The sequence below is a fragment of the Microcaecilia unicolor genome, chromosome 5 (assembly GCF_901765095.1).
Source record: "Microcaecilia unicolor chromosome 5, aMicUni1.1, whole genome shotgun sequence".
NCBI classification, from domain to species: Eukaryota; Metazoa; Chordata; class Amphibia; order Gymnophiona; family Siphonopidae; genus Microcaecilia; species Microcaecilia unicolor.
In genome coordinates this window covers 50683416-50709610 of record NC_044035.1, presented here as the reverse complement: position 1 = coordinate 50709610, position 26195 = coordinate 50683416, and the positions used below count along the sequence as shown (strand labels likewise).

The window sequence follows — 26195 nt, the reverse complement described above, 5'->3', positions numbered from 1 at the left end:
TCTACTCGGCCCCATCCGTTGGCGACAGCCCCCCCCCCCCCCCCCCACCTCCTTGGTCTGCCAAGTTATTGGTGGCTAGTAAGGGCAGGAGTGATCCCAACTCGCTGCTGCCCACGCTGGCTCCTGCAGGCATCAGGGGGTGGAAAATTTGTTTTGATGGACTTTGATGGGGCAAACAGGTATTTATGGCTGGGGCTATGCAAGATCAGCAATTTTGAAAAGCTGTTCCCACATATATGTGTAGGATGGGTATGTGGGTCCACATTTGTTTCCCCACATGTAGCTTTTCAAAATTCCTGCTTCCGCAGCATGTGGAGAGACATACACATACAGTCCTGTACCTGTGTTTTAAGAGGTTCTACATTTCAGTGAGCCTCTTGTAAAATGCTGGGGTAATACTGTACATGCTGAACTGGATATGCGAATTCCTCTCTCCACGTACTGTCTAAAATTTGCCTCCACATGTATTTTCCAAAACACTCTATGTTCAGCAGAGCCTTTGTAAAATACCACTGGAATTGAGTGCGTCCTAACCTGGACAACTTGATTCCGATCTTTGATGTTCGATATAAAATGGGCCTGTATGCATTTTACAATATTTATAATATTCACTGGGGATGGGTAGGCCTTGCTTAAGTGATTACACTGAATGGCTTACACGGAATGCCATTAAAGTTGGTGCTGACTGGAGTTTTTACTTCTGCTCCATAGAAATATGTGATCCTCTGAGGAGCAGAAATAGTTAGTAACACTTATACTATTAATTTTTACAGGTCTCTCCATGGCAATGATATCTCAAGCCTCCCAGAAGGAATCTTCACAGATGTTATCTCCCTCTCTCACCTGTAAGTAAACTAGTGACAAATCTGTAAGAATTCTGTAGGTACCCTGATCATCGCAGGAAATGCCAAAGTGAAAGCTGAGCTGTCTGAAGTTGAGTCCCAGTTTATCTCTGCAGGAGACAGCCAGTTGTACAGTACAAGTCCAAAACTCTAGACTGCTCAGGGATTGGGTCAGTCCAGATTTTCAGATTTAAGGAAGAATAATGAGATGAACAGGCATCTAGTGTCTCTGTATCTCTCCTCCATCCAACGTCTCCCATCTCTGTCTCTGTAGCTTAAGAAACAGCCAGAGCCCAAAGGAAGGAGCCCATGCCGCCAAGGCCCCCTCCCCCACCAGCACGGTCCTGGTGTTTCTCCCTCCCCTTCCAACCCTGCCCACAGATTGTGATATTTGGGCTACTGCAGCCTTTACCATAACCTTTCTATCAGGATATTCTAAGTTCAGGATTTTACCAGTATCTTTGGAAGATACCTTAGTCTGAGCCATGTACTTCCTGTCAGCTTTCCCCCAAGATCTGGTTTAAAAATCTGTTTAAAAACGTTAACGTCAGCAGCTTGGGCTCTCCCTTCTGCTCAGTTAATAAATTTAAACCTCTCCCTACACCGTCATCTGATTCACCTGTAAGTAAACTAGTGACAAATCTGTAAGAATTCTGTAAGAATTCTGATTCATGCATTGAGACCAGGCGCGTAGCCAGACCGCAGTTTTGGGGAGACCTGTGCCCAAAGTGAGGGGGCACATTTTGCTATGACTCCCCGCTTCTCTCTGCCCCCTGCTGCAACCCCACATACCTTGGCTGGCAGGGGTCTCCAAGTCCCGCCAGCAGAAGCCTTTCTCCAGTGCTGTTCACTGCCACACTGCCTGCCTTGCATCCCCTCACGGCGCACATGCTCGATTTCACTAAAATCGAGCATGTGTACGGGGGGGGAGGGGGGGGGAGCAGGGCAGAGTGTGGCCGTGAACAGTACTGGAGGAAGGCTTCTGCTGATGGGGCTTGGGGATTCTCGTCAGCCAAACCAGCAGCCTTGGGAGGCCTGAATCCAATTTGGGGGGGGGGAGGGGAACCCAGCCCCCCCATAGCTATGCCACTGATTGAGACCTTGAAGCTTTGCCTACCCCTTGGGTCCTGCACATGGAACAGAAAGCATTTCTAAGAACGCTACCTAGACGTTTCTGGATTTAACTTTCTATCTAAAATCCTAAATCCCACAACTTGCATTCTTACAAGATAACATTGAACCATGTGCTCTAGAGTGACTGTCGGCTATCCCCCAAGATGTAGTTTAAAAGCTGCTTTCATGGGAAGGGGGAGCCTTTCAGAATAGGCCTCCCTGCCTCAAAATATTTCCCAGCTCCTAAGAAATCTAAAGCTCATTATCTGTATTGTTTCTTTTTCATGACTATTTCAATAAAAACAAACACTTCAATTTTTTGTTTAAATAAATAATTCTACTTTTGAAGGTGTAAAAGGGCCTATATACCAGTGGGTGTAGCTATGTGGGGCTGTCACATGCAGGACGTGAGGGGTAAGAGACAGCAAGCCAGGCAATGCGGCGGTGCCGGAGACAGACGCTGGAGAAGGCTTCAACTGGTGGGGGTTGGGGACCCCTGCCAGCCAAAGTGTTTGCTGCAGCAGTGGGTGGGGAGTGGCAGGGTGGCGGGGGAGCGGTGGGGTGCAGCAGCGGGCGGCACACCAAAATATGCCCCCCCACCTTGGGCTCTGGCCCCCTCCCACTGTGAGGTCTGGCTACACCCCTGCTATATACTAAACAGAACTAAGGTTTTACACTTAATGGAGATAATTCTATAAGCGGGCGCCTAAATGAAAAATTAGATATAATAGGCATCTCTAAGACCTGATGGAAGGAGGATAACCAGTGGGACACTGTCATACCGGTGTACAAATTATATCGTAGTGATAGGGTGGATCGAATTGGTGGAGGGGTAGCATTGTATGTTAACGAGAGCCTTGAATCAAATAGATTGAAAATTCTGCAGGAAACAAAACACTTCTTGGAATCACTGTGGATTGAAATTCCATGTGTAAAGGAGAAAAGGATAGGAGTGTACTACCGTCCGCCTGGCCAGGATGAACAGATGGATGCAGAAATGCTAAAGGAAATTAGGGATGCAAACAAACTGGGCAGCACAATAATAATGGGTGATTTCAATTACCCCAATATTGACTGGGTAAATGTAACATCGGGGCACGCTAGGGAGGTAAAGTTCCTTGATGAAATGAAGGACAGCTTTATGGAGCAGCTGGTACAGGAGCCGACGAGAGAAGGAAGAATTCTAGACCTAGTCCTTAGTGGAGCGCATGATCGGGTGCAGGAGGTAATGGTGCTGGGGCTGCTTGCTAACAGTGAGGTAATTAAATTTGCTGATGACACAAAGTTATTCAAAGTCATTAAATCGCGGGAGGATTGTGAAAAATTACAAGAGGACCCTATGAGACTGGGAGACTGGGCGTCTAAATGGCAGATGGCATTTAATGTGAGCAAGTGCAAAGTGATGCTTGTGGGAAAGAGGAACCCGAATTATAGCTACGTCATGCAAGGTTACACGTTAGGAGTCACGGACCAAGAAAGTCACGGACCAAGAAAGGGATCTAGGTGTCATTGTTGATGATACGTTGAAACCTTCTGCTCAGTGTGCTGCTGCGGCTAAGAAAGCAAATAGAATGTTAGGTATTATTAGGAAAGGAATGGAAAACAAAAATGAGGATGTTATAATGCCTTTGTATCGCTCCATGGTGCGACCACACCTCGAATATTGTGTACAATTCTGTTCGCCGCATCTCAATAAAGATATAGTGGAATTAGAAAAGGTGCAGAGAAGAGATAACGAAAATGATAAAGGGGATGGGACGACTTCCCTATGAGGAAAGGCTAAAGCGGCTAGGGCTCTTCAGCTTGAAGGTGGCTGAGGGGAGATATGATAGAGGTCTATAAAATGATGAGTGGAGTTGAACGGGTAGATGTGAAGTGTCTGTTTACACTTTCCAAAAATACTAGGACTAGGGGGCATGTGATGAAGCTACAATGTAGTAAATTTAAAACGAATTGGATAAACATTTTCTTCACTCAGCGTGTAATTAAACTCTGGAATTCGTTGCCAGAGGATGTAGTAAAAGCAGTTAGCGGGGTTTAAAAAAGGTTTGGACGCTTCCTAAAGGAAAAGTCCATAGACCATTATTAAATGGACTTGGGACAATCCACTATTTCTGGGATAAGCAGTATAAAATGTTTTGTACTTTTTTGGGATCTTGCCAGATATTTGTGACCTGGATTGGCCACTGTTGGAAACAGGATGCTGGGCTTGATGGACCTAGTGGCAATATTCAGTTTGTTATCTGGATAACTTAGGTGAGCTTTCTGTCCTAGGTTATCTTGAAAAATTATCCAGCTAGTAGACTGAATTTTGCTACTATCTGGATGTTCTGGGACCATCTGACTACACCCACACTCCAGCCTGGCACCGTCCACATAAGGATACACAGAAGCAGTGTCTGGATAGTGCTTCTGAATATCTCGGACAATGGTGCTGTTATCCGGATAAGTGTTTTTGAGTATCAACCTGACTGTTTTACCCACAGAAATGCACTGGGAGAGAAGTTCAACCTGGCAGTCTGTTTGAACCCACTCCAGCTGTAACTCCTATCCTTTCAATAGACCTATCCCACTAGTGAACATGTTCCGTTATCCTGGCATCTTGATCGAGCTATCATTTGAGCCTCAGATTTCTCATTAAGCTAGGATTTCTCACCCTGCAGAGACTCCAAACAGTTCACACTTATCTTGACACTCCCTCCATGCACACTTTAACCCACACATTTCTGACATCCTGGCTGGACTACTTCAATAGCGTTTACTGCAGGATCTCTCTCTCCATTGACTTCAGACCCTTCAAAACTCAGCAGCCCGACTTCTACTTAAAGCTTTCAGATTTGACCGCGTTTCCCCTGTCTTAATATAATTATATTGGCGCCCCATCCACTACCGTCCAGTCTTCTAAACACTTTGTCTTACTCATAAGGCCCTTCACCTAGGCTCCCCTTCCTATCTTTCCTCTAACTATTCCCTATATTCCAAACCATAACCTCCAGTCGTTAGATGCCAATCATCTCACTCTGCCTCCACCTCGCATGGCTCACTATGAGGCCACCCGCTCCTCAGCTTTTTATTTCCTTGCCCCCACAAATTTGATCTGAATCTGTCTTTTCTAAATTTAAACTGCTTTTGAGGATTCATTTCTTTCGCATGGCCTTCGATACTGAGCTTGAAGACTCCTGACTTCATTGTTCTCCGTATTATGATCTTAGCTAACAGACTCCTCAGGCTCCCATTCTCTTCCTGTTGTTTAGCTATCCTGTCTATAAATAGCAATCTTTTATATTATTTTATTTTGCTGATTGGTTTTTATTGTTAACCGCTGTGACCAAATGTTTTTGTAATGGCAGTATATCAAATACCAAATAAACTACAACCACAGGTGAAATGCTTTTGTTGAAAGCATACACTATTTATTCCTCTTAGGGCATAAACATAGGGTTGAGGGTTGAATTAGTACAAATTTGAGACTTTTGAGAAATAGAGTAAGTAACTCAGAGCTGGTTTAAGCGTTTGCCTCTACATTTAGACACACGCATGCCAGTCTACACTACTTTTCTATAAGAACTCTTATGCGAGTAAGTGTTCTTATAGAATAGGTTTGATGCCCGTGAAAATATTGCACCTCAACGTTGGCGCCCTTTTACAGAAATTGCTTCCAAAATCGCTAGTGTTATGACTACATTATAACAGTCTAAAACTAGTACCTAGCTCAAAAACGCTAACTGTTGTGACATTGTCAACTTCCCGTTCAAGTATTTAAAGCTTGATTTTTTTTGTTAAATGGTTACAAAACATAAAATAATAATAAAAAATGTCAGCTTCCAGCATTTTCGTGTTTCAAACAGCTGCTCTGTATCAGGATAATCTTCTTCACCATTCTAGTCCAAAATTCAATGTATATGAGCAGCAGTGGTGGCTTCAAACTTTATAAGACGTTTACATCTAGTAAGTGGTTGTTTTTATGGTTATGTGTTGGAAGATTTGTGCCATTGAATCTCCATTAAGCCTTGATGCAGCCTCGTTGGGCAAAACTGTGTTTCCCAATCGAGGATGTTTTCTGGCTGAATAAAACCTTTGAAGAACATTTATTTTTCTGGACTTTTTTTGACATCATGGCATCTGCTTCTTTTTCTATTGGTGTGTTCCACTCAACAGACAAATTTCTAGGAAAATCAATGACAGCTCACTAAGGGAGTCTTTGACTAAGCCACGGGAGCGTTTTTAGCTCGCAGTAGAAATCAGCTGGAGGTAAACGCAGGACACCCATAAGAATATAATGAGTGTCTCTGCATTTACCGCCAGCTGATTTGTACTGCGAGGTAAAAATACTACCGTGGTTTAATAAAATACCCCCTAAATGCCAGCTGAAAAAAATATGGGGCCATTTTGAAATCTGGAGCCATACAGAGCAGGAGCGGAGAGGGACCATTACTACCCCATACCATTAGTCTACAAAGGAACAGCTGTGTGAGTGTGGGGGGGGGGGGGTGTCAGGAGTGGGGGAGGCTTGGGCTGTGCTGGTAGGGGTGTTGTCCTTGGAGGGGTTTATGCTCTGGTGGAATTCTGTTTGGGGGGGGAGGGGTATTTGGTAGGGGAATTGTCAACAGAGGTGAGTGCTGAAGTGCCAGGGGGATCAGAAGCAGGGCAAATACTGGGGGATCAAAGTGATGGTACAGGCAGGGGAGGGGAGATTGGGAGTAGGGAATCACTGGGAGATCAGGAAGAAGGGCATCTGCCACTGTGGTTCTTAATCTTGTTGTAACTTTCGGCAGCAGCCATATTACTAGACTGTTGGTAGTGCAATTGCATTGAACACCACCTCTTCAGGTGGCTTTAACTGCAGCCACTTTATTGACGTGAGCTAGTGCCCTGTCACTACTTATGACCCGCCCCTACCTGCATTACGCAACTGGTGCAGGAACTGTTGCCATAAATCTGTGCCATTGGCTGCTACAAAGTAAACCCCACACTAGCTGCTGAACCCATCATATTAAAAAGACTCCTATATTTAAAACATCAACCCAAGACTTAGTAGATTGATTCTTATGGACTTGGTATGTCACCAGCTGTACATTCTTCAGCATATTTGCATTTAAAATTCCCCATGAGCCTAGATATTTGAAAAACAGACCTATGCACCACCTGTTTAGGGAAAAAAAAAGCCAGGCACATTTAATACTTCAGTTATGGGATCATGAGATGTTTGCCGAGAAACAAAAACAGATTACCCACAATAAATAACACTTAAACCAAAAGAAAACATGCCAGGAATTCCTAACGAAGGCAGAGTCTGGATGACTTGGTACACAGAGCAGTCTTTCTCCATGTCTGTAACCAGGCATCAAGCCTTCATTGAGGAAATTAAGCATTCACCGTAGGTAGGGACCTCCAAAATTCCCAATTTTTCAGCTGTCTTGTTTCTTTTTTAGTCTTATTTTGCTATTTTTTTCTTATTCTGTCATAATGGTCTTAGATGCTTTGGAATGAAAGGTGTGTTCTCCCCACAAAGCTTATGTTTTGCATTTTTATACTATAGTCCTGTGAGCTCTGTTGCTGAGAGAAACTCCGCTGCCCGGAGGGGTCATGCAATCTTTATTTTGTATGTTGAATACTGCTTGTGGCTCATTCACTTTAGTCTCATTGAAATCTCCTTGCCTTCATGCCCTATTGGTCATCTCTAGAGACCCGTTACCATTGTACTGTACGTTATCCATTGTTCCCCTCCATCTGAGTCAGAGATCTTCATTTTGGACAGAAAAACATTGCTTTCTCCCCTTTCTGCCCTTGAGTTAGATTTGCATGCTTGCAAATCTATCTCTTGCATCTTCATTGTGGATGTCCTGAAAAGTCAATGGGTCTAGGTGTGCCCTCTATGACTGAGTTGGGAATGGCTGCTCCAGATGTACTGTCTGAAATAAATCTCACTTTTTGGTCTTCGGTCTCACTCTTTGAAGTGGTAAATCTCACTGTTTGGGAAGGCTTACCCTTGGCATCTTTGTTTATTTATTTAACACATTTCTACTCCACCAAAATCCTAGGCAGCTAACAAAATCTAATATAATAATTCGCACCTCCAACGTTCTGAAGCTGACTCCGTGGCAGCGTGGCAGTGAAGCCGTGAAGCTGTGTAGTGTTCCTGGGTTCGTAATCGCACTCGATCTCACTGCCCCACCCTCGGAGGGAAGGGAAGGCTGCATACTTATTCACTCTCTCACACATACTCACTCACTCACTCACTCTCTCTCACACAGCGCCTGCCACACCACCCGCAGCAACGCTGACCCCCCTCCAAACCCTCCGCCACCCCCTCCCAGTTTTGCAGTCCCCTCCGAGTTCAGCAGCCCAGCAATGGTGACCCCCCTCTAAGCCCTCCGCCACCCCCTCCCAGTTGCAACGGTGACCCCCCCTACAAGCCCCCCACCCCCTCTCAGTTCGGCAGTCCCCTCTGAGTTCACCAGCCCAGCAATGCTGACCTTGACTTACCCAGTCGAGGTTACGGCGGCCGGCAGCAGCGGTAAAAGGCGTGCAGGCTCGGCCCTTCTCTCTCTCTGAGCTCTGGTCCCGCCCTCATTTCCTGTTTCTGCAAGGGCGGGACCAGAGCTCAGAGAGAGAGAAGGGCCAAGCCTGCATGCCTTTTACCGCTGCTGCCGGCCGCCGTAACCTCGACTGGGTAAGTCAAGGTCAGTGTTGCTGGGCTGCTGAACTCAGTGGGGACTGCCAAACTGGGAGGGGGTGGCGGAGGGCTTGGAGGGGGGTCAGCGTTGCTGGGGGTGGTATGGCAGGCGCTGTGTGAGAGAGAGAGAGTGAGTGAGTATGTGTGAGAGAGTGAATGCGTATGCAGCCTTCCCTTCCCTCCGAGGGTGGGGCAGTGAGATCGAGTAAAGTACTGGTGGCCAGTGTAGTTTTTGAAGGAAGGGTGTGATGTGATCACGCAACTTGCAGCCTTTTATCAGTCAGGTTGCACCATTCTGAATTAGTTGGAGCTGATGTAAGCTTTTTTTGGTTTGACCAGTATACAGGGCATTACAGTAGTCTAGTCATGATGTTATCATGGCATGGATCACTGTGGTCAGACTTGTTTTTTCAATATATGGAGAGAGATTTCTACTAAAGAAGTTAATGATGGTATAATGGCAAGACAGATTCATAGTGTGGAACTGGAAGAGGAGAAGTGAGTCTCCGACAGGTACTCTGCTTATTGGCTTGAGCATTGGGGTTTCACTCAAACCAACCCTGCATCAGAGAGAGAGAGAGAGAGAGAGAGAGAAAGAGTACAGTAATACATAGAGTAGCATATATTAAATGATACTAACATTGAATGCCTATAGCATGTGGAAAGTAGGGGTGTGCAACCTCAAAAGTTTCAGTTTGTTTAGTTTCCCATGTCGTTCATGGGAATTTTCATTTTCTTCTGTTTTTTTTTCTTTTTTGTAAAATATATTTTTGTTTTGTGAGCAATATCGTTACTGTTACTCATTCTCCAAAACAGTGCATACTGTTCTGAAATTGAGCACGCTATTTGCAAAGAGTACTCATTATTTACGACACAGGGGAAATCAAATTTTGGGGGCTTCCTATTGTTACAATCAAGTACACATCCCTAATGGAAGCTATGATGACACAGTCTGGGACTGCTGGTTGTATGTCATACAGTTTTAGTGCAGTTCCAAAATCAAAGCAGCCAAATAATCACACCATTCCGAATCTTTTAGAAAACTGAAACCACAAGTCTGTTTTTACTTATATTTGGAAGCTCTGAAGGTGGGTCTCTTTATCTTGTCTGATTTTCTTTTCTCTTTCTTTTATCCTCTATAATTTCTCAGGGCAATTGGTGCCAACCCCCTGTACTGTGACTGTAACTTGCGTTGGCTTTCAGGGTGGGTCAAAACAGGGTACAAGGAACCTGGTATTGCCCGCTGTGCTGGACCCAGTGATATGGACGGAAAGCTGCTTCTTACCACACCTGCCAAGAAGTTTGAATGCCAAGGTGAAGCATTCCTCTTTTTTATCTCTTTCACCATTATTTATGTTCCCTGATGGAGGGCAGTTAACTATAAGATTTAATTGATCTCCACAGGCAGTGTATGTATTCAGCTTTTGTTTTCTTGACGGCCAAGGCTACAGAACTTTATTTTTCATTTCTAGGTTTTTACGGCATCTTAATTTTATATGATTTTTTTTTTATTGAATTTTGACCTGGCAGGTTTCGTCTGGTCTTTTGAGCTTCCAGTTCAGACAAAACCAGTCTCTACTGGGCAATTGCACAGTGAGCCTTCATTTGCAAATACCCAGATTTTCCCCCCATTATTTAAGGCCTTGCTTATTCCAGTTTTTGCAGTGATGATTCTTGGCCATGAGCCAGAGACTATGTTTCTGTATAGAACACATTGGAGGTAATTCTCTGTAGATCACTTAAGGTTAGGTGCCAGAATGATGTGCGCTGAGTGCAAATTCTATAATGGCAATTGTGTGTGAAACTGCCGATATAAAATACTAATGTAAGTTCACAGTTAGGCGCCTAACTGCCAGTACTTTATAACATGTGCATGTAAGTGTTAGCCACACTTCTGACCCGCCCATGTCCCCACAAGGTTCACTCCTCTCTTCAGTTGCACACTGTAGAACATAAGAATAGCTATACCGGATCAGACCAATGGTCCATCTAGACTAGTATCCTGCTTCCAACAGTGGCCAATCCAGGTCACAAGTACCTGCCAGACACCCAAATAGTAGCAACATTCCATGCTACTGATCCTAGGGCAAGCAATAGCTTCCCCACTCAATAGCAGAAAATTTCTAGAATCCTAACTAATTGCAGTTCTGTGTATAATTTATTACTGCCAATTAACACCACTTATAGCCAATAATTTGTTGTAAAAGCCAATTAGCAGCTAATTTTCATATAAAGTTACACGCATAACTAACAGAGGGTCCTATTACTAAGCTGCGGTAAAAAGTTGACTGTGCTAGTGTAGGTTTGTGTTTTTGGTGCGCGCTGGGCCATTTTTTTTACCGTGGCTGGGGAAAAAGGCATTTTTCAATGGGGGCAGTAAATTGAAGTTAGGCACTGTGCTTTACAGAATAGTGCACGGCAATCGCGCATAACTGAAAAGGGTGAGTGGCCAGGGTCTTGTCGGGGGCATTCCAAAAAGTTGTGCGCAGTTTTAAAGACTTCAGCCAAAGCACACCTAAGTTGGGCACCGGCATTTACGCCTGCTTTTAGCTCTCTTTATAAATAGCACTTAGGCAGGGCTGCTGAGAGACTGGGCCGGGCCCGGGGCAAGGCCCCCCCCCCACCGCCGCCCCCCCTACGTCCACCACCGGGCCGGGTCCCCCTGAATTAAGATCATAGCGCCTCACCTTGACCTCGCTCCATGTGAAAGAAACGCAGCAGCGGCAGTCTGCAGATCGCCGCCCTTCGGGCCTTCCCTCCCGCCGGGACACAGGGAGGGAAGGCCCGAAGGGGGGCGATCTGCAGACTGCCGCTGCTGCGCTTCTTTCACATGGAGCGAGGTCGAGGTGAGGCGCTATGATTTTAATTCAGGGGGCCCAGCCCGGAGGGGGACGGGTGGAGGGGACTGCGGCGCCGGGCCCCCCTTGGAGGCCCGGGCCTGGGGAATTTTGTCCCCCCTGCCCCCCCTCTCGGCAGCCCTGCACTTAGGGTTCAATTTTTAGGGGGTTATTTGTGTAACTGAAACGCGTGAAACAATTCTTCCCGAGCGAAACATTTCGCAACCTGATACAATCAATGGTACTAAGCCATGTAGACTACTGCAATGGAATTTATGCGGGATGCAAAGAACAAACATTAAAGAAACTTCAGACAGCTCAAAACACGGCAGCTAGGCTTATGTTCGGAAAAACGCGATTTGAAAGCGCAAAACCCCTCCGTGAAAAACTACACTGGCTCCCAATCAAAGAACACATTGCTTTCAAAATCTGCACTCTGGTTCACAAAATTATGTATGGCGAAGCCACAGGATACATGACAAACTTGATCGACCTACCAACCATAAACACATCCGAATCAACACAAACGTACCTAAATCTGCACTACCCAAGCTGCAAAGGACTCAAATACAAATCAACTTACGCATCCAATTTTTCCTACATAGGCACCCAACTGTGGAACGCTTTACCAAAAGCCTTGAAAACCACATACGACCACCTAAACTTCCGGAAAAAACTAAAAACTAACCTGTTTAAAATGGCATACCCTTCCAATCCAACATAAATGCCTGATCTGTGCAACACAACAAAACTAAAGTGCGTAATGGACATAACACAACTCTTCCGTTGTACGATTCCCTAATGTGGCTGTGCCACATGTACTTTATCTTACCACAACATCACTTTGTATTTGTTTACACCGGAGTCTGCAAACGCCTCTCCGGTACTATGTAAGCCACATTGAGCCTACAAATAGGTGGGAAAATGTGGGATACAAATGTAACAAATATAAATAAACTCTATAAACCTATAATACTTAAGCAGAGAAAGTTAATTGTTATGGTTGATGCAAAAAAAATTTTTTTTTTTTTTGTTACATTTGTACCCCACGCTTTCCCACTCATGGCAGGCTCAATGCGGCAATGGAGGGTTAAGTGACTTGCCCAGAGTCACAAGGAGCTGCCTGTGCCTGAAGTGGGAATCAAACTCAGTTCCTCAGGACCAAAGTCCACCACCCTAACCACTAGGCCACTCCTCCAAGAACAAAAGAATTAGGAAGGTAATTCCATAAGTTACCGTCTAGTTGTAGGCAGGTTCCTAAATGGAGAAGTCAATAAAATGAGATCTTATAGAACTCTTGACTAGTGGAAAATTATGTGTCATGATTGATGCTGTGTACTTTACCAATGGATGAGCACATGAGTGGAACATGGACAGGGCTCAGAGTTAAACTGTAGAATACTATAATTTATAGGCAGTCTATCACACAACTAGGCATAGGCATTTACACTTGCTAGAGCAGTGTTTCCCAAGTCTAATCCTGGAGTATCCCTTGCCAGTCAGGTTTTCAGGATATCCACAGTGAATATGCTTGAACTTGATTTGCATACACTGCCTCCATTATATGGAAATCTTTCATGCATATTCATTACGGATATCTTGAAAAGCTGACTGGCAAGGGGTATTCCAGGACTGGACTTGGGGAAACACTGAGCTAGAGGGCTGGTGTAAGTGCTCGCGCCTTAAACGTAAGTACATTCAGGAAAGTATGCACCTAGTTTTCTTTATAGAATAGGTTTGAAATAAGAGCCATAACCAGCACCTTTAATAGTTAGGCTTGTCAGCCACAGCTCTGGCCCAAAAAGCAAAAGCCAGAACCAGGAACTGAAAATTGTGGAGGGGTAGGGGGTTAAATAAATAAGAGAAATAATGGGCTTGATATTCCAATGAAGGTTATCTGTTTATAGGAGATCAGTGAATGTATAACTTTATTATCAGTAGATTTTTAAAAACTTGCACAGATAATATTGGCCTGAAAAAAATCTGAGCCTGGTACTATCTGTATAAGAAAGGGTCGGATTTGGGCCAGAGCGATAAAAAAATCAAATGGTTATCAACAATTTTTAAGCAGCAACAAACAGCAGAAGTGGTCCAGAGAAGGAGAAAACAACAAGGTATTTGCCACATACAATTTGGGGCCCTTTTACTAAGCCGCATAAGCGTCTACGTGCGCCCAACGCTTGCCAAAATGGAGTTACCGCCCGGCTAACATGTGGCTCTTGCGGTAATTTCATGTTTGGCACTCATCCGATACTTGCGTCCGAAAAATAATTTTTATTTTTGGGCACGCGCCAAGTGATATTTGACGCATGTAGGTCATTACCACCTGGTTATTGCGTGAGTCTTTACCACTAGGTCAATGGCTGGCGGTAAGGTCTCAGACCCAAAATGGACGCACGGCAATTTTCACTTTGCTGCACGTCCATTTACGGCAAAAATGATAAAAAGGCATTTTTTGCAGGTGCACTGAAAAATGGTTCTGTGCGCGCCCAAAACACGTGTCTACACTACCGCAGGCCATTTTTCAGCACACATTGGTAAAAGGGGAAAGGGAAATGGGACTTGGTATACTGCCTTTCTATGGTATTTTCCAACTACATTCAAAGTGGTTTACTTATTATATACAGGTATTTATTTTGTACCAGGGGCAATGGAGGGTTAAGTGACTTGCCCACAGTCACAAGGAGCTGTAGTGGGAATTGAACCCAATTCCCCAGGATCAAGGTCTGCTGCACTAACCACTAGGCTACTCCTCCACTCCAATAAAGGACCCCTTTATTGGATATTGACCCTTGGATAATGACCCACCTCTGCCAAGTTTTGGCAGAAAGCCTTCCTCAGGGACCTGCCCCCAACGTGCGCCATTTTCAGGCTTACCTGGCATTAATCGGCGCTGCCTGGTTACTGCCAGGGTAGCGCAGGAGCTCTTACTGCCTCCTAAAGGCTCCCCTGGGAAATGGCCGCACAGCAAGTGTTTCACTTACTGCACGGCCATTTCTGTCCCCTGCCCAGAATTTCCTTTTCTTGTTGGTGGTAAAAGGGGGCCTCGGCGCGCAGTGTACCCACACGCTGACACCACCAGAGGGCCTCTTTTATCGCTGCTTGTTAAAAAGGGGCCCTTACTGTGATAACTGTGTGTTAAGGCCTTAGAGGCCCTTTTACTAATGCATGCCGAAACATGGCCTGTGCTGGTGTAGGCACATATATTGGATGCGCGCAGGTCCATGTTTCAGCTTGCCTGCAAAAAAGGCCTTTTTTTGCCTAAAATGGATGTGTGACAAAATAAAAATCAGTGCGCGTCCATTTTGTGCCTGAGATCTTACCGCCACCCAATGACATAGCGGTAAGGTCTCACTCATTAACTGGGCTGTAATCATCAGCACGTGTACACTGCCGATTAGGGTTAGCACCACACTGTAGAAAATAGAAATTATTTTCTGCCTCGCATTTTCAACACGTGTCAAAATTAGAATTACCGCTGTATATGCCTTCCTGTGCTTGGCCTATTACTAAGGGCTAGGCCTAAGGCCTGTACAGGCCTGTACTGTCAGGTTGGTTCTCACATGTTAGCCTGCTAACTCAGCATCTTGTGTAACAATTAGTGCTGTCTCATGAGCTGAGAACAGACACTTCACAGATGCACAGTTAGCTACAGCTGAAGTAACCTTGGGACGTGCTAAGAGACTGAGGACACAGTGAAGCCTACCAGTATGTTGCATTTGTGGAGAGAGACAGAGAGAGGATTCAAGGGTATTGTTCTGACTGTGCACGCAGAACAGATAAGTGATTAGCCAATGGCCACTAAGGGTGCATGTGCCCACAATGTCAGGAGAGACTGATACACCTATATATGGTATAGGCTACTTTCTGATTTCAGTTTAGGGGAAATCACATGATTTATGAGAAATGTAATTTGCAACAGTATATATGTGATGTCCAGGAGGTGTTAGCAGAGCAGTCTCGTCTTTCAGGATGTGCGCTGCTGACTGACAACCTGCTCCAAGAGAGAGAACTATTTTTTGTATTTTTTGGCTCTGTGAGATACTAATAAAGGTAATTTACTGGCTGCACCTAACGGAGTCTAAGTTCTCTTTCTTATCTGTGTTTTCCCTCCCTGGGGGGCTAAGGGACAGAAATACACACCGCCAAGGGCACACGGTAGCCGGGCGGTAGTTCTAATTTGATGTGTGTTGTACGCACGTAGGCGCCTACGCGTCTTAGTAAAAGGGCCCATATTGTGCATTGTGGTGACATTGTTAAGTAGCATACTGTGCCATACTGTGTACTGTTACTTGTATGTTTTTACTGCTGTAATTATCTATTGCCTATGTCCAGATTGTTTTTACTGTACACTCCCTTAGGTGAATTTCTTCAGAAAGGCAGTAAATAAATCCTAATAAGTTTTTTTTTTCAAAAGCAACCCAATAATCTCTCATGCCACAGAGAATGGAACGGATTTTGTAATTCCACCAGGTTTGCACAGAAACCAGATATTTTGCCCTAACAAATATAAACGAACATTCAACAGAGGGTAAGAAAAAAACACAACAGATACTGGTGAGCTAACAGTCCTGGCTGCCATAAGAAGTTGGATATGGCAAGTTGTTCTGCCTACTGTTTAGAAAGGGTTTTATACCAATATAATTGTGCCACGTCTGTAGTTTCTCCCAATTCAAACATTTAGGGCCCTGTTTACTAAGGTGTGCTAGCGTTTTTAGCACGTTCACAAAATTAGCGCGCGCTGTGTAGGCGCCCATAGGAATATTGTGGGCGCCTACACAGTTAGCTCGTACTAAAAGCACTAGCGCACCTCTAGTGCGGCTTAGTTAATAGGGCCCCTAAGTTGTAAAGGACCATCAGAGGTGGACTTCCTTAAGAGACAAGTCTCTCGCTTGATCATCGGTCCATGATCGAATATTTTGAAAACCTTTTTTTTAACTCTTTTTAAAATCTTTTCACTTTTTGTAATTTCTTTAGAATAACTTTTTTCTATTTATTACATTTTTCAGTCCATACTTATCTTTTCTGTTTTGCTCAGGGATCTATATACCCTTATCTTGACGAGTAAGTCGGGGGTTGAGGTGCCAACACTTGTTTCAAGGCAACACCTTAACTCTTTTAATGCAGACTTAGCATCCTGAGACTTAGGGTTTTAGCCATAAACACCAAATGGGAAAACTAATTTTTGAACTCTGTTAGTTTCAACCAGGGCTGTAGCTGGCTATGAGCAGCCGCACAAGAGAGCGCAAGGAAAGCCATGGTGCCAGAATTGTACCCAGTCCATTGGCTGCCCTTGTTGATGTCACCAATGTGGGCGGGGTGGGAGTGCAATGCGAGCAGTTAGGGGCATGTCACATAAGGCGCATTTGCCACTTGCGACGCTCCTGGTTTCCACTGCATTTCCTGTGAAGTTACTGGAGTTGCATTTTACTTTAAAGCAGCAGGAGTAAAATGTTTGTAGATTTAAAGGATCACTTTCACAGTAGTTTACTCTGGTGCAAAGTTTACTGTGTTTGTATGAAATTTTCAAAGGGAAACTCTGTGTTTACTTTCACTTCCAAAACTGAAACAGGTACTCTGCGTTTTGCAACTCCGTTATTCTGCAAATGCTTGTTTTTCATGGAAATTAACACAGATAGTTTTGAAAATACAACCTATGTTCATTAGCTTCCTTCCCCTATCTAAACATGCCTGGGAAGTTCCTGGGAACACCAGCTTCTAATGTAGCTGAAAGCCCTCACATTGTGCACATTCCACTGCATGCTGTCAGCCACGTTAAGGATGAGCAGTTTTCATATGGCCCTTTTGCCTGGGCAAATTAGTACTTAATCAGGTAAATGGTGTATGAAACTGTCAAAATGTGTGCGACAGCATTAACTCAGAACTCTTGGGTTCTGTGCAATATAGATTTATTTCAGTTGTGTCACATATTTTCTTCCTGTTTCTTTTGGGCTTCCAAATCAACCAGATCCAGCCCCTACTGGGACAACAGCACACTGAGCCTTAATTTCGAATTACCTAGGGCAGTGGATCCCAAACCTGGTCCTGGAGGCACCCCAGCTTGTCAGGTTTTCAGGATATTCACCATTAATATTCATCTAGAGATTTGCATGCACTGCCTCCATATGAATATTCATTGTGGATATCCTGAAAACCTGACTGGCTGGGGTGCGTCAAGGATCAGGTTTGGCAACCACTGATCTAGGGTGTAGTACAGTCCTGCCAGGGTCAACTTACCACAATTTTCTCTGGAACGTGGTAGCCATGCACTGAGTCCTTCTAGGCTGGTGCTAGCAATGACTGGGAATTCCCTGCTTCAGAGGACGGGGGTGTTGTCCAACCTGAGAAGCAGAGACTGAGCTTGGAAATCATATCCAGGTCTTCTGCGGTACTGCTACTGAATACTTAGAAAAGTGCCTGTAGGAATCCACTTTTACATATGTGGCCACTATCTAGCTTATTTTCAAAAGGGAAGGACGCCCATCTTCTGACACAAATCGGGAGATGGGCATCCTTCTCCCGAGGTCGCCCAAATCGGCATAATCGAAAGCCGATTTTTTTGCATCCTCAACTGCTTTCCATGTCAGCAGTGTACCAAAGGCGAGACGGGGGCGTGGTTAACAGATGGGCCCTTAGCCGATAATGGAAAAAAGAAGGGCGTCCCTCACGAGCATTTGGTCAACTTTACTTGGTCCCTTTTTTTTGACGACCAAGCCTCGAAAAGGTGCCCGAACTGACCAGATGACCACCGGAGGGAATCGGGGATGACCTCCCCTTACTCCCCCAATGGTCACCAACCCCCTCCCACCCTAAAAAAAGAATTTAAAAAACATTTTTTTCCAGCCTCTATGCCAGCCTAAAATGTCATACCCAGCTCCATCACAGCAGTATGCAGGTCCCTGGAGCAGTTTTTAGTGGGTGCAGTGCACTTCAGGCAGGCGGACCAAGGCCCATCTCCCCCCCACCTGTTACACTTGTGGTGGTAAATGTGAGCCCTCCAAAACCCACCCGAAACCCACTGTACCCACATGTAGGTGCCACCCTTCATTCCTAAGGGCTATGGTAGTGGTGTACAGTTGTGGGGAGTGGGGTTGGGGGGCTCAGCACCCAAGGTAAGGGAGCTATGCACCTGGGAACAATTTGTGAAGTCCACTGCAGTGCCCCCTAGGGTGCCCGGTTGGTGTCCTGGCATGTGAGGGGGACCAGTGCACTACAAATGCTGGCTCCTCCCACGACCAAATGGCTTGGATTTGGTCCTTTCTGAGATGGGCGTCCTCGTTTTCCATTATGGCCGAAAACCGGGGACGACCATCTCTAAGGTCAACCTAAATGTTGAGATTTGGGAGTCCCTGACCGTATTATCGAAACGAAAGATGGACGTCCATCTTGTTTCGATAATACGGGTTTCCCCTCCCCTTCGCCGGAACGTCCTTAGAGATGGTCGTCCCCGTTCAATTATGCCCCTCCACATGTTTTTTCTGCTAATTTAATATGGACCAGTTTCCAGATCCTTTTGGGCAGCTTATAGGAAGACACTGGACATTTCATTCTTGTCCATCTGGTCGCAATTTACTTGGCCTCTATCTTGCAAACTGCCCATGTGAGAAAAATGGCTGTCATGAGATATTTATCCTGCAGAAATGTAAACAAATATTTGAAGGAACATTGTTCAGTGCCTTAAAAAGGTTTTGGTCCTTATGCCCAAAACAGCTTTTTCTTTTAGCAAAACACTGATTGCTGTCGGGGGTAGGACAAGCTGTGAAGCTTATTTTCATAAAGATAAGTGTATATTTAAGATTGTTCTTTACATATAACAGGATGTTCTGAAGAGGTAAAGGTGGAGGATTTTTTGCTCTACATTTTTTACAAGTTATTATAATTTATTAAGTTGTTGAAGCTATTTAGATTATACCCATTGCAAACACTGCTTGTTTACATTAGTGGAGATAGTTTTGCTGTTAGATATGTATCCTGCTGCCCAGGGCCGCCAAGAGACTGGGTCGGGCCCGGGACAAGGCCGCTCCCGGGCCCCTGGCCCCGTCCCCACTGCCACCCCCCAGGTTGTCATCGCCCCCCCCCCCCCCCCGGCGCCACAGTCCCACCTGCCTCCGCCACCGGGCTGGGCCCCTTCCACCCGAACCCCGCCAGCAGAAGTGCTGTCTTTTGTTCTGACTCCGGCGTGCACGGCCCACACAGACGCGCTCCTCTCAGCTGATCTTCGCTGTACTCTGCAGGGCTTCTGTGTGTCTGACGTCCTGCACGTCAGACGCACAGACACACAGAAGCCCTGCAGAGTACAGTGAAGATCAGCTGAGAGGAGCGCGTCTGTGTGGGCCGCGCACGCCGGAGTCAGAAGACAGCACTTCTGCTGGCGGGGTTCGGGTGGAAGGGGCCCGGTGGCGGGTGGGACTGTGGCGCCGGGCCCCCTTGGAGGCCCGGGCCCCGGGAATTTTGTCCCCCCTGTCCCCCCCTCTCAGCGGCCCTGCTGCTGCCCATTCCTTTGAAATTTGGCTTTGTATCTTTTTCCAATGCTCAGAATTTTGCGTAGTAGATGCCAAAATGCTGGACTACTAATGAGGAACCTGCAGTATGAACAGGTTTCACCTACTTTGTGTTAATAGGAAGAAAACATAACTGCCTGCAATCTTTTGATTCTAAAAACAGAAAAAAAAAACCATGCACATTTGAAATAACAGATTACTAAAAATAATATCAGCAAAGTTGCATGTTAATGGAACTCATTAATGACTTCTAGAAATAATTGCATTCCCTAGGTCCTCCGAGCTTGAATGTTCAGGCAAAGTGCAATCCTTGCCTGTCCAGCCCATGTCAGAACCAAGCCATCTGTCGAAATGACCCAGTCGAGTTTTACAAATGTGCCTGCCCGGAAGGCTACAAGGTAAGGAATCTGGAAAGTGCATGCACCAAGTCATAGCTGCCCACTGCGAAATAAACTCCACTGCATCTCAGAGGAAGCAGAAACTAGGTAAACCTGTTAGTTCTAGGCGCAATGTTCAGGGCTCCACTGTGGCACATGCCACAGAGTTAGGGAATACACTATAAACAGGTAAACTATGGGCAGTGATCTATGCAAGTTCACACTAGTTACCTTTACACTTCTGTAGCCAGAGCCGCCGAGAGAGGGGGGCAGGGGGGACAAAATTCCCCGGGCCCAGCGCCAGGATCTCTCTCCTGCTCCCAGGCGCCGCAGTCCCCAGTCTCCACCTGCCTACCCTCAGCTCCATCGACAGCCCCCTTCTGTCTGCCACCGGGCCCCATGCATTAAAAAAAAAATCTCTGATTGGCAGCACAGATCACCTCGGGCCTTCCCTCACTGTGTCCTGCCCTCGTCTGATGTAACTTCTTATTTCCGCAAGGGCGGGGCACAGTGAGGGAAGGCCCGAGGAGAGGCGATTTGCCGCTTTCACACAGTGGTGAGGCGCTGCTCGCTGGCGCTGTGCTGCCGATTTAGAGATTTTTTTTTTTTTTAATGAAAGGGCCTGGTGGCAGACAGAAGGGGGCTGTCGATGGAGCTGAGGGTAGGCAGGTGGAGACTGGGGACTGCGGCACCGGCGGCCTGGGAGCAGGAGTGGGAGGCAACAGTAGTAGCAATTGGGGGGGGGGGGGGGGGGGGCCCGGCTCAGTCTCTCAGCGGCCCTGTCTGTATCTGGTGTGGAACTGCAGCTGTTGGTGTGCACTCTGTTTTGTTTGGTATTTTGGCATGCTTCCACACAGTCAGTAGGCCCCAAACCTTTACTTCAGGAAGTGTAAAAAGCTCAGTGGGACCTGCTTTCACTCCATGAAATGGTGTTAAAATCCAGGTTAAAATGCAGTGGTTTTAACTCCTTCAGCACAGAGTGTGCAAGGTTTTAAAGCCACCTTCTTGTGCTTTTCAGACTTGAATTATTCTGGGTACTTGCCCACAATGAGGGATTCATCTCAGGACCCCATCTGAACGTTTTCAGAGTGCCACCAATGGATCTAGTCACACAATTTTACAGCCACTGGTATATACTGATTGGATATATATAGCTTAGTAGAGGACGACACACTCCCTTAGGAAAAATGCACAAACACTGTGATAACTATTTACTGGTAGGGCCTGATTTATGCAGCATGAGAAATAATGTTTAGTGAATTAAGCCCCTATTGGAGAGCATAGGTTCCCAACATGCGGTACACACACCGCAAGGACAGTACATGAGATATCAGCAGGGGTACGCAGCACCCAGTGCCTACCTGGTGCCTTCCTCTCCCTGCTGCCACTTGCTCACCTGGCAGGCTTGCTGCTGCCTTCCCACATCTGAGACATCAACAGGAAATAGGAACCACATTCTTCCCCTCTCTGATGCCTACCCATTGCCTCACCCGCTGCCTCCTGCACTCTGGCTGTAAGCAAACCAAAAGCAGGTGCGGGGCCATAGCTTTTTGAGCTGGCGGCTCTTGCTGGTTCTGCCTCATATGAGGTAGCTTCTTTTTTTAAAGGAGCATACATTTAGAAGAATCAAAACAGAGGTATAAATTTAAGGGGCCCTTTTACTAAGCCACGGCTAAAAGTGGCCTGCGGCACTGCAAGCGCATCTTTTCGGCATGCGCTGGGCCAGTTTTTACCGCATCCTGGAAAAAGGGCCTTTTTTTGAAGGTGCTGGAAATTGGGCATGCAACAAAGTAAAAACCAGCGCGTGTCTATTTTCAGCCTGAGACCTTACCGCCACACATTGAGAGCAGTAAGGCCTCACAAGCTACCTGGGCTGTAGGCACGCAGCGCACGCCCACTTCCATTTACCGCCGGGTAAGCGCCATGTGGTAGAAAATATAAAATATTTTCTTCCGCGTGTGTTTCTGGCACGCGCCAAATTCAGAATTACTGCCTGGGGCACGCAGTAGCCAGGTGGTAATGCCGATTTGGCGCTTGCTCGATGCACGTAGGCCCTTGCGCGCCTTTGTAAAAGTGCCCCTAATTGTGTTAATGGCACATTGCTTACTCTCCCTGAAATGTGCAGTGTAAAAAAAGCATATACTTTCAAGCCTATTCAGGTGCGGCAGAGCACAGTTTTTCCTACTTTGCTCCTGTTTTATAAAGACACATAGCCTTAATGAAGCCTTAATATGTGGTTAGTGCACCATAAAAGGCTTACCACAAAGGTGTCCTTTTACTAAGGCACAGTAGGCCTACCGTGAGCTGAAAGAGGCAGTGTTCCGCTTAGCACACGCTAATCCCTCACTGGAAAACATTTTTTTATTTTTCAGCATGGGAGGCGTGCCCATGGGCGGAGAGACTAGGCATGCCTGCACTAATCAGGTCACATGGGCAAATTACTATATGCTACTCGATTAGCGGGGGAGGTGGTGGTAAGGGCTCCCGCAGTTAATGGCCACACGCTAATGGAGTAATTAGCACATGACCATTACAAAAAACCCCACAAATGTGGCCATTTTACAGGCGTGCTAAAGGTGGCCACAGGGTGTGGGACGCCCACGCGTTAAAAGGTAGCATGGGCCACCTATTAGTGCACCTTGGTAAAAGGACCCCAAAATGTGTTAAGGTGTTTTCTGGTAATTTGCCTGTTTGTGCGCTCTAATTGCGTATTGTTTATTTTATTTTATTCTTTTTCAGGAGGGAGTGTGGCATGGGCATGCCAGTGTTATCCAGCTAGCACATTCTGATTGGTGTGTGCTAACTGGATAACGTGGCATTAACTGGGAGCACTAAGTGCCTCTTAAATAGGAAGATGGTAAGTGCGCTCATGCTAATTTTTTTTTTTTTTTTTTTTTTGCAAGTCCTGTGCACTAATGGAAAAATTAGTGTGAGACCTGCAACAACAACAACAAAAAAAAAGCATAAAATATTGTCACTTTAAATATGGCCTTAGCATGCAGGAAAACACTGCACCAAGATGCTCGACGCCCATATTTTAGCACATTTTAGTAAAAGTCCCCATAGGCGCCTATGTGTCTTTATAAAATAGGCTTGAAATAGGCACCTACTTGTCTTTTATACACAGGCGACCTATTATAATATTACCCTTCATATCTTTGAGTGAAAAAGTCCCTGCAGAAAAAGCAAGGAAAATCTCTGCAGGTTGGCAATAATCAAAGACAGATGTGTATTAAATTTTGCTTTAACTACTGGTGCAAACCTGATGTGCAAAACGTACCTGTGGTGTTTGCAGCAATGCAGGCACTTTGCTCATTGCCTCTCTAGTTTTTGGAGGCTGGAAATTCACTGCAGTACATTCAGCCAATCTGTGTGCAGAAATTCCTCATTTTACCTGTGTAGATCCTACTATTAATTTGAACACTGAAACTGCACGCCCTGCTCCCACGAAAGAATTACCGTGTGCACACCCAGCCCATGTTCCTACTTCTGCATTCTCCAGTTTCTCCTTTGTATCCCTCTTCTTCTCCCCCTATTTTATACTTCATGACTGTGTCCTGCCACAACCCTCTTTGTATTCAGCAGCCGATAGACGTTTTATGCTGTATTCCATTATCCATAAAGAAGCACATGTAAGGGCATGAAATCTTCTAAATCTTTCTCCGCAAATTTTTCTTATCAAGCAGCAAAGCTGTGGAACATATTACCTTCATATGAATCTGAGATCGTTAACTATGCTGCCTTTCACATTTTTATTAAGACTATATTGTTTAAGAAACATATGTTATCCGAATAGTCGAAACTCTGCTTTATCTGGCAAATTTTATTTTGATATGATACTTATATTTATTTTTTCTGGATTAACTTGTTTTAATTTGGTCTTATAATTCCTAGAATGAATGTTTCCAGTTCTTCTTGTGTAATCCGCCTCAAACTAATTGTGGTGTGGGCGGAATAGAAAAAATTGGCTAATATAATGTAAAAAAAATTATATTTATTCTTATATGTACAAAAGAGGCACGTTGATTAAATATTTCTCTCTTAGGGCAAAGACTGTGAGATTCCCGTCAATGCCTGCTCCAGTAATCCCTGTGAAAACGGTGGAACATGCCATGCTGAGCCGGAGGCTGGGTTCATGTGAGTGGCAAGGCTATGGTACTGTTGCACTTTTAGGTTAGGGACTATGAACATTTTTCCATATCCCCAGCAGATCCTACAGCTTTTGTTGTCATTGGTTTATGCATGAGTGCACCACACCAGCTACCATTGCTAAAGAGTTAAATATAGCCAGTCTACCCTCCTCATAAAGATGTCGCAAAGCATTTCCAAGTCGGTTGAGGTTCCTGAGGTCTTGCACTTTGCTGCCAGTTAAGTGAACGAACATGCCTAAACAGTGTTATAATTAAGAAATGAGTTGTGAAATGAAATATGAGATTTTTGAATAATGAAGCACTAAAAAGTTAAAAAAAAAAAACACAAAAAAATATACACCAAAGGATCAATGACGATTTGCACCTGACCGCAAGAAAACTGTGAGTTTAGCAGTCTGGATGCATGAATTCTGGAGATCCTTCACAAAATGTTAAATTACATTTAAAAAATTGATTTGTGCTTGGGACGGGTTTGAAGGTGCCCAAGTAATGGCAGATGGGCATATAAATTACATTATTCTATATCATCACGCCTAAATACTGGGACCGCCCCTGACCTGCCCAAGCCTCTCCAGGTGCCACTTCCCCTTTGGAACTGCACACATGGTATAGAATAGGGCATAGTACAGATCCATGCATAACTCTTAATGAGTGCCAATTAACACCAATTATTAACACCTGATTAATTAGTTTATGTGCAGATCTGTGATCCATGCCACAATATCCATGCTCAACTTTGGGTGACCTATACAGAATCCAAAGAAAATGATCTGACCATAGAACTGCTTTCCAGTGACATGAGGTTACTGGGGAATTAAAAGAATTACCTGACGTAAAAGTATCAAATCTAGGTAGTGCCCTGCTTCAAGAGTTGGGACCATCTTAACAAAGAAAAAAAAGAGAGATCTATAGAACTTAAAAAAGGACTTAAAAGTATTAATATTTGAATCTATTTTCCAAGTGGAGGTTTAACTCTCCCAAAATAATAATGCGAGAGTATTGGGCAGATAGCTCTGCCTCCAAGAATTTTAGTCGAATATTTATTTATTTATTTAATTTATTTATTTGTAGCATTTGTATCCCACATTTTCCCACCAATTTGCAGGCTCAATATGGCTTACATTTGCTGTAATGGCGGTTGCCATTTCAGGGTAGCAGAATTACAAATGGTATTGCAAATTACAAATGGAATATCTGCCCATAAGTCCAGAGACCTATATATCAATATTATTCTCACGTGTCCAAAAGAGGATTCATCTTGTAATTATCAACGATTCTAGTCCTGAAATCATAACTGCATCTATTAATGTCAAATGAAAAAAGTCTTTATAAATAATAGGTGAATCACCCCCTATTCTGCCTAATCTGGGACGCAGGGCTGGTGGTTGGGAGGCAGGGATAGTGATGGGCAGACTTATACGGTCTGTGCCCTGAAAAGGACAGGTACAAATCAAGGTAAGGTATACACAAAAAGTAGTACATATGAGTTTATCTTGTTGGGCAGACTGAATGGACTGTGCAGGTCTTTTTCTGCCGTCATCTATTATGTTACCATGTTACTATGTATCTTGGATTATAAAGAATTTTATAGCCTAGAAGACAGAGTTCTGGTAACTGTGGACTGTTTAAGCCTGATAACCAGGTCTCAACAATAAAGGCAAGACCTACTTCTGAATCTGTAATGAAATCTCTGAACAA

General features: G+C 45.0%; 1 protein-coding gene across 1 annotated transcript in view; it reads left to right on the top strand.

The window, feature by feature from the left end:
• The window catches only part of SLIT1 (slit guidance ligand 1), a 584144-nt gene that overhangs the window by 501070 nt on the left and 56879 nt on the right, over positions 1-26195 (top strand). Inside the window, exons 25-28 of the mRNA XM_030202872.1 lie at positions 774-845; positions 9782-9945; positions 20243-20367; positions 24392-24483. Of these exons, the coding sequence (XP_030058732.1) occupies positions 774-845; positions 9782-9945; positions 20243-20367; positions 24392-24483 (453 nt within the window). The remainder of the gene's footprint in view (positions 1-773; positions 846-9781; positions 9946-20242; positions 20368-24391; positions 24484-26195) is intronic.